Genomic DNA, 8,989 nt, shown 5'->3' with positions numbered 1-8,989 from the left:
CTCTTCCTCCCTCCTCCCTCCCTTCCTCTTCCTCCCTCCTCCCTCCCTCCCTCCTCCCTCTTCCTCCCTCCTCCCTCTTCCTCCCTCTTCCTCCCTCCTCCTCCCTCCCCTAAGGGTCTGGTCCCGGTCCAAAGCAGCGCAGCAGCTGGATTAGATGTTTAGTGAAGCACTTTGTGACCCCCGTCTGTGAGCTGTTACAGTATATAAATAACATTTACTTACCTGGACCCAAACCCTACTGGTTTCATTACAATAATACATGTTCATCTGCTGAGTCAGTGTGATCCAATTCAATAATCACAGAACAAGTGGTAACAGGAATAGAAAAGTGTATTGAACAAGAAGGCTTGGGTAGTATGAAAATAATGATATAAAACATGCAAAAAAGGCAGCGAAAACAAAGCCAGAACTCCAACTAAACTCCAGCCAGAACTCCATCTACCTGCCCCCTGAAAACCAAGAGAACATCGATCATTCAGGCACTCTGCCGGAGGCTCCGCCCACTCTTACATCACAGATTCAGTGCAAATTAGCTCAAGATTTGTGTTGCGTGTTGCCATAGAATACATAAGTTAAAAAAGAGAAATATACAGGACATTAATACAAATCAGCTATTATTATAGAGTGTACTGTACACAGTACTACAGTGATGTATTCACTTCCTGTCCCGCCCCCTTCATAGAACCAGTAGGTGGGTTACCAGACCATGTCTGCTAGACGCATCACATTCACCACAGTTAGTTTAGCTGCATAACACCGCCTGTCACTGAGTGACAAGCTGCTGTCGTTAACGGAGAACATTTTAAAAAATAAGTCAGATTTGTTCAATAGCTGTCTTCCTTTTTTTCTGAAACTGTGACGTGCGTCGCGTGCGTAATCGCCAATGTTTCCAAACGTATGATTGGTCTATAGAATCTCTGCTTTCACAGCTATATGGCTTCAGCTATGAACACAGAGAAGCATAGAACTGAGAGATGTTGGGAAAGTGCACTTCCATATATGAAGATATTACTATGATTATTATTACTACTATACTACTATGCTATTATTATATTATTTGGATAATCTTTAACACAATAAGACATGATTAAACCCCATATCCCTCTGTTCTGTTGTAGCCTATGGCTTATAAACTCTCTTCTGGTTGGAAATGTTTATACTGTAGCAAAGCATTGTATAAATCTGTCCAGGGGAAACACTTTTAAACTCCTAGCATTCAAATATTATTATATTATTATGGGAAGGAAGGAAGTGTACAAATCTGAATCCAGAAAAAACAAAACAGAGAAAATGGAAAATGGGGGGGGGAAAGAAATGGATTTTGAACAGAAATAAAAGAATTTGTTTGAGCCCTCTACTTCCTGCGCCGGCTGCTACGCGTTCTCCATGGACTCCACGTCAGGCAGGACCTGGTCCAGGATCTCGTCGATGACGGAGCAGTCGTAGTTCACCTGGTCCAGGTCCAGCGCCGGCACAAAGGACACGAGGAGCCGGCCGACACCCCGCCGGAGGCCCCTCAACCTGCACGGAAACACCGGTCAGTGAACCGGCTTATACACAGCCTGCCTGCCTGCCTTTCTTTCTTTCTTTCTTTCTTTCTTTCTCTTTCTTTCTTTCTTTCTTTCTCTTTCTTTCTTTCTATCTTTCTTTCTTTCTTTCTTTCTATCTTTCTTTCTTTCTTTCTTTCTTTCTTTCTATCTTTCCTTTCTTTCTTTCTTTCTTTCTATCTTTCTTTCTTTCTTTCTTTTCTTGTTTCTTTCTTTCTTTCTTTCTTTCTATCTTTCTTTCTTTCTTTTCCTCTTTCTTTCTTTCTTTCTTTCTTTCTTTCTTTCTATCTTTCCTTTCTTTCTTTCTTTCTTTCTTTCTTTCTTTCTTTCTTTCTTTCCTTCCTTCCTACCTTAACGGACCAAGCGCTTTACAACAGCCACTCATTCGCCCGTTCACACACACATCCGCACGCCGATGGCAGCCGTCTGCCGTGCGAGGCGCTAGCCCGCTCGCTGGTCCGCCGTCTTACTCCAGGACCCTTGGACGCGTGGACAGGAGGAGCCGGCGATCCAACTAAACGCTAAAGGCTTTAAGAGCTGAGGACTGATCTGTGTTGATGCTGCTCCTCCTCTAGCTACTTGCCTCCCGGTCTCCTGGTCTGCCTCCTGCCTCCGCGCCTCCATGTTTCTTTTCTGCTGGTCACACTGGGAGGTCAGGTTGGCGTTCTCCTCCCCCAGCGCCTCCATGTCTCTCCTCTGCTGGTCACACTGGGAGGTCAGGTTGGCGTTCTCCTCCCCCAGCGCCTCCATGTCTCTCCTCTGCTGGTCACACTGGGAGGTTAGGTTGGCGTTCTCCTCCCTCCGCGCCTCCATGTCTCTCCTCTGCTGGTCACACTGGGAGGTCAGGTTGGCGTTCTCCTCCCCCAGCGCCTCCATGTCTCTCCTCAGCTGGTCACACTGGGATTTCAGGGGGGCAACTTCCTGCTTCAGCCCCTTCACCTGGGGGGAGGGGGGGGGGGTCACAGCACAGATATTAGTGTGAACTCAACACAATACTCTATGTCTTGTTTTTTTTGGCCGGGTCAGAGATGGATCGTCCGGCTGAGCGAAGGCGGTCTCTCACCTCGTTCTGAAGCTGGCCCAGGTCCACCTTGGCCTGGTTCAGGTCCACCAGCTCGTTCTGAAGCTGGCCCAGGTCCACCTTGGCCTGGTTCAGGAGTCTCAGCACCGTGTTGTTCACCTCAGGCTCCCGCTCGTCCAACCTACTCAGCTCCAGTGTGGCCAGTTCGTACAGATACTTATAGGACCGCCGGTCTCTCCCGGCCTCCCCCCCTGCCCCTGCCCCCTCCTCCTCCTCCTCCTCATCCTCCTCCTCCTCCTCGTCTCCTGCCGGTCTCTCTGTCTGGCACGCCCGGTGGCTGTGCTCTCTCTGGGTTCCCTCCCCTCCCAGCGGTCTCTCTGTCTGGCACGCCTTCTCTGGGTTCTGGGTCTGCTCTGGTTTCTGGGTCTCTGGGTTCTGGGTCTCTGGGTTCTGGGTCTCTGGGTTCTGGGTCTCTGGGTTCTGGGTGTGCTCTGGTTTCTGGGCCTGCTGTAGCTGGGAGGTCATCTGCTTGACCAGCTCTCTGTTGGAGAGGAGGGATATATGATCAGAACACAAGAGGCCAGGACCCTCACGCCCCACAGAGTAGCACGTAGCACGTAGCACACACACACACACACACACACACACACACACACACACACACACCTGTAGGAGTCCCTCTCCTCGGCTGTGGCCTGCATGAGCTCCAGCAGCTGGTCCTGCTGCCTCTGGGCCTCGGCCATGGTCTGGAGGTCAGCCGCCGGTCGGTACGGACCTGGACTTGAGGGGCCGGGGCTTGGCTCCGTCTCAGGACCCCCCAGGGGTCCGTTCTCCCCTCTCTCCTCCTCCTCCTTCACACTCCCTCGTTCCTCGCTCTCCCCCTCTTCCTTCACGCGGGTCGGACACTCCGTCTGGGTGGTGATGCTCGTCTGCGCCGCCGGTTGCTCGGAGACGGGCGGAGGGGAGGGGGGGTCGTCCGCGGGCGCGCTCGGGTCGCTCGCGTTCGCGCGCCGCTCCGGCTTCACATTCGCCAGGTCGAAGGCGTCGACGACGATGTCGTGGCCGTTGTCGTGGCCGTCGTCGGGGTAGGTCGTGACCTCCGTCGACGAGGAGCAGGAGGAGGTCCCCTCCCCGGCCGGGGAGACCGCCGGCGAGGCGATCGCGGAGAGACCATTGACCCTGGAGCGTTTGGGGTTAGGGGCGTGGGGCGTGAGGGTCTTGGGCGCGGCCCTCTTGCTCCTGTACACAGAGGAGCGAGGGAGGGAGGGAGGGAGGGGTGAGATAGAAAGACGGTAGGAAATGAAAGAGATAAAGAAAAGAGCCTAGTGTACCTTGAGGGAGTTGACAGAGAACTGACATGAGAGATGATGGGCAGGTCACCGCTGGTGGGACTGCTGGCGTCTGAGAGAGAGAGAGAAAAGAGAGAGAGAATGTGAGAGACCGTCGCGTTAACATTTGCGCCATCGACCGCTACGCGGTTCAATATCACCACCCCGCGAACCCCGGAACACTACCGACGTCATGAAGACGTGGTGGACCGCGGTTCCCCCCGGAACACTACCGACGTCATGAAGACGTGGTGGACCGCGGTTCCCCCCGGAACACTACCGACGTCATGAAGACGTGGTGGACCGCGGTTCCCCCTGGAGGTCTTACCTGCTCGGGACCGGGTGGAGGGCCTGGGGGTGGAGGTCTGGAGGGGGGAGGAGGGGTGGAGGGGAGAGGATCCCTGAGCAGAGGCCTTGACCCTGGCCACGCCCCCCAGCGGAGTCTTGCCCCTGATGGAGGGCATGCGCGCGGCAGGAGAGGAGCCCACGGCCTTCTACAACACACACTCCCCCCAGGGGAAATCCCATTAGTATTGGAAATGTGTTTTCTATTTATTTAGGCTATAAACGTTAGCTTCCATCTTTTATCCCTGCCGTTTCTAACTTGCTATAAGATGTCTATGAAGCATGTTAATTATCAGCAGAGACGGTCTCTCTCTGCTCAGCGGTGCCGGTCTCTCTCCCACACAGGCGCACGTGAGGAGACAGATTCTCTCTAAGTGGAGAGAACGACACGCTCACAAGTTTGGTTGGCTACTAATACTCCATGTTGTTTGATGTAGTTCAGAGTGTGCACTTAACTTGCCTGATTCTCCTACGGAACATTACCTCGCAAATGCATGCAGTTGATTATCGGCTGATGAATAGCTTTCACTTTCAGAATTGTGTCTTCGGTTTTTCAAAATAAAAGTAGGCTAATCTGTTTCTTTCACATGAATGTCAGTTTTCCATGAAAGAAAAGTTACATATTTGTGTATGCAGTGAGTTAAAGTTCTTACAAATAACTTTTTTTCTTTTAAATCTGAATCGGCAGGTCAAAATCGGAATGGCCAAGAAAAGTGCCGTTTCCCTTCTAGCCGGTTCCCTTCTAGTCTCTCCACCAGGTGGCGCTGTTGCTCACCTTCTGTTCCAGCTGCCTCTTCAGGTCCTTGCACTCCTTGGCCAGCGCAGCGACGGCCCCCTTCTGCTCCTCCTCACTCTGAACAGCACACACACACACACACACACACACACACACACACACACACACACACACAGAAGACGGGGCAGCGCGCACACACACACACACATACGCACACACACACAGAGGACAGGGCAGCTTAAGATCAAACACAGCTGGCAGATGCATGTAGATGCACACACACACACCTTCCACACACATACACACACACACACACCTTCCACACACACAAACACACACACACACACGTTTCACACAAACACACACACACCTACCACACACACACACACCTTCCACACACACACACACACCTTCCACACACACACACACCTTCCACACACACACACACACACACACACACACCTTCCACACACAAACACACACACACCTTCCACACACACACACACACACACACACACACGTTTCACACAAACACATGCACAACAAAAGTTTACCATCTTCTTTCTGTTCTCCTCCTGCAGTTTGGTCATCTTCTCACTGCCAAACAGAAACAGGGATGTTTACAAGCAGAAACAGGGATGTTTACAAGCAGAAACAGGGATGTTTACAAGCAGAAACAGGGATGTTTACAAGCAGAAACAGGGATGTTTACAAACAGAAACGGGGATGTTTACAAGCAGAAACAGGGATGTTTACAAACAGAAGCAGGGATGTTTACAAGCAGAAACAGGGATGTTTACAAGCAGAAACAGGGATGTTTACAAGCAGAAACAGGGATGTTTACAAGCAGAAACAGGGATGTTTACAAGCAGAAACAGGGATGTTTACAAACAGAAACGGGGATGTTTACAAGCAGAAACGGGGATGTTTAGGGACAGAAACAGGGATGTTCACAAGCAGAAGCAGGGATGTTTACAAGCAGAAACAGGGATGTTTACAAGCAGAAACAGGGATGTTTACAGACAGAAACAGGGATGTTTACAAGCAGAAACAGGGATGTTTACAAGCAGAAACAGGGATGTTTACAAGCAGAAACAGGGATGTTTACAAACAGAAACGAGGATGTTTACAAACAGAAACAGGGATGTTTACAGGCAGAAACAGGGATGTTTACAAACAGAAACGGGGATGTTTACAAACAGAAACGGGGATGTTTACAAACAGAAACGGGGATGTTTACAAACAGAAACGAGGATGTTTACAAACAGAAACAGGGATGTTTACAAGCAGAAACGGGGATGTTTACAGAAACAGGGATGTTCACAAACAGAAACAGGGATGTTCACAAACAGAAACAGGGATGTTTACAAACAGAAACAGGGATGTTTACAAACAGAAACAGGGATGTTTACAAACAGAAACGGGGATGTTTACAAACAGAAACGGGGATGTTTACAGGCAGAAACGGGGATGTTTACAAGCAGAAACAGGGATGTTTACAAGCAGAAACAGGGATGTTTACAAGCAGAAACAGGGATGTTTACAAGCAGAAACAGGGATGTTTACAAACGGAAACAGGGATGTTTACAAACGGAAACAGGGATGTTCACAAACGGAAACGGGTATGTTTACAAACAGAAACGAGGATGTTTACAAACAGAAACGAGGATGTTTACAAACAGAAACGAGGATGTTTACAAACAGAAACAGGGATGTTTACAAACAGAAACAGGGATGTTTACAAGCAGAAACAGGGATGTTTACAGGCAGAAACAGGGATGTTTACAAACAGAAACGAGGATGTTTACAAACAGAAACAGGGATGTTTACAAGCAGAAACAGGGATGTTTACAAGCAGAAACAGGGATGTTTACAAGCAGAAACAGGGATGTTTACAAACAGAAACAGGGATGTTTACAAACAGAAACAGGGATGTTTGCAGAAACAGGGATGTTTACAAACAGAAACAGGGATGTTTACAAACAGAAACAGGGATGTTTACAAGCAGAAACAGGGATGTTTACAAGCAGAAACGGGGATGTTTACAAGCAGAAACGGGGATGTTTACAAACAGAAACAGGGATGTTTACAAACAGAAACGGGGATGTTTATTGCCCTGCGGTGGTTATTGACTGATTGACTGCTTTAGTTTTGGAATGATAGCCGTAGACATTGCACTGTCTGTTGAATCTAAGACCTTATGAGTTGTTTCTATCAATGGTCTGGGTATTGATTATGAGTTGTTTCTATCAATGGTCTGGGTATTGATTATGAGTTGTTTCTATCAATGGTCTGGGTATTGATTATGAGTTGTTTCTATCAATGGTCTGGGTATTGATCATGAGTTGTTTCTATCAATGGTCCGGGTACCGAGTCACTGCTTTAGTTTTGCCTGGATTACACAAAAGCGCATGGCTACGTATTCCAACCGCGAAAACAATCCGCGATTAGAAAGCATTTGGGGCATTGGTGAGGCTCTCACTGCTGCTTGTAGGTCTTGGGGTACCAGGACGGCTCCTCATCAGAATCCTCAGGCTCCTCCTCTACCAGGCAGCTCCTGGGAGGTACAGCAGTAGAGACTGTCAACAGCCAATACACACACACACAAAGGTCACATACACAAAGGACACACACACACACCAACACACCTGAACTGGGGGTCAGGGTTCATGTGGCAGGCCCACTTGTCAGGGAGCTTGTCACAGTTGATGCCATCCGGAAGCCTCCGCCAGCGCAAACAGGAGTCACACATGACCCAGTTCTGGTCCGGACGCTTCCTGTAAGGCAGGGTCACACCAGACACTTCAAATACTGGACACATTAGAGGTATGGAGCTATGGCCATGGAGATATGGCCATGGAGATATGGCCATGGAGATATGGTCATGGAGATATGGCCATGGAGATATGGCCATGGAGATATGGCCGTGGAGCTATGGCCATGGAGATATGGCCATGGAGATATGGCCATGGAGATATGGCCATGTGACATAGTGGTGCAGTGTTGGTCTGGTAGTGTTTGTCAGGCAATCGCAGTAGTAATGTCGATATACTTCACAGTAGCGATGTGAAGTTAATTAAGGCTGACTTTGACTGCTCGCCTGGTCGATTGCTTGTTCGAAATGCTCTTGTCCGACCAACATTCTATTGGTCGAGGAATCGCAGAGCTTATAACTTTGTTAGACGAAAAATATCCTACAGAATATTAAACGCCGGGTGAAACGAGAGCGTTTTGAGTTACTTAAACACGGAACATCATTTTACAGCCCTGAGTGTGATTGTAGGATTGTAGGATTCCAGCACTGGGCTCTCCCCAAGTAGACTGACTCAACGGATGTAGGTTTTGTGGATAAACCTTGTCATTCGTTGTCACACTGCCCAATCAGTGGCGACGCAAATTAATCTGATTCGGCCCGAGAGATTCTCTCGGCACCAATCAGATTCGATCCAGACTATTTTGCAAGAGCACCGTCGTTGCATCCGGGGCTGGCTCCGCCTAAGACGACTGTGTTTGGTTTAGTCGACCAAGATTTCTCTTTGGTTGAAGACAGCCCTAAAGTGAATGTAGTTGACGGTATTGTAAGCATATATGTATATTACAGTAGATATGTGATGTATTTGTATGTGTTGTTGTGTGGAGGTACTGACGGGGTGTCCTCGATGGGGACGGTGCTGTTGGGATCGTCCTGGCGTCTCTTGTGATTCATCTCTTTGCAGTAGTCCTCCAGTTTGATGGACAGGTTGCTCATGGTGTTCCTGGACACAGGACAGAATATACAGGTTCTTCAAAAGTCAAACTTTCAACGTGCATTGAGATGATATGTTATGATGGTGCTGCTATAGAGCTAGGGCTGGGTATCGATTCGAATTTCAAGAATCGATTCCGATTCACAAGGTTCAGAATCGATTAGCGCGATTCAATTCGATTTGATTCAATATCGATTCGGTTAGTGTTACTAAAACGGTTTTTTGGGGTCTCTGTTTCAGATTGATGTTAGACAAATAAGAAATAG

General features: G+C 48.8%; 1 protein-coding gene across 1 annotated transcript in view; it reads right to left on the bottom strand.

Annotated features, from left to right (window-relative positions):
- Positions 1-312: 312 nt before the first annotated feature.
- morc3a (MORC family CW-type zinc finger 3a) overlaps positions 313-8,989 on the bottom strand; it is a gene marked incomplete at its 5' end in the record, with an annotated part of 16,847 nt that continues 8,170 nt past the window's right edge. Inside the window, 12 exons of the mRNA XM_084443522.1 lie at positions 313-1,521; positions 2,131-2,486; positions 2,611-2,749; positions 2,957-3,109; positions 3,235-3,807; positions 3,900-3,969; positions 4,225-4,390; positions 5,017-5,094; positions 5,532-5,574; positions 7,460-7,534; positions 7,626-7,754; positions 8,625-8,732. Of these exons, the coding sequence (XP_084299648.1) occupies positions 1,374-1,521; positions 2,131-2,486; positions 2,611-2,749; positions 2,957-3,109; positions 3,235-3,807; positions 3,900-3,969; positions 4,225-4,390; positions 5,017-5,094; positions 5,532-5,574; positions 7,460-7,534; positions 7,626-7,754; positions 8,625-8,732 (2,038 nt within the window). The 3' untranslated portion in view covers positions 313-1,373. The remainder of the gene's footprint in view (positions 1,522-2,130; positions 2,487-2,610; positions 2,750-2,956; positions 3,110-3,234; positions 3,808-3,899; positions 3,970-4,224; positions 4,391-5,016; positions 5,095-5,531; positions 5,575-7,459; positions 7,535-7,625; positions 7,755-8,624; positions 8,733-8,989) is intronic.

This window comes from Borostomias antarcticus (assembly GCF_949987555.1).
Source record: "Borostomias antarcticus genome assembly, chromosome: 9".
Taxonomy (NCBI): Eukaryota; Metazoa; Chordata; class Actinopteri; order Stomiiformes; family Stomiidae; genus Borostomias; species Borostomias antarcticus.
The sequence above is the reverse complement of the archived record's forward strand: the minus strand, read 5'-3'. Positions and strand labels throughout refer to the sequence as shown.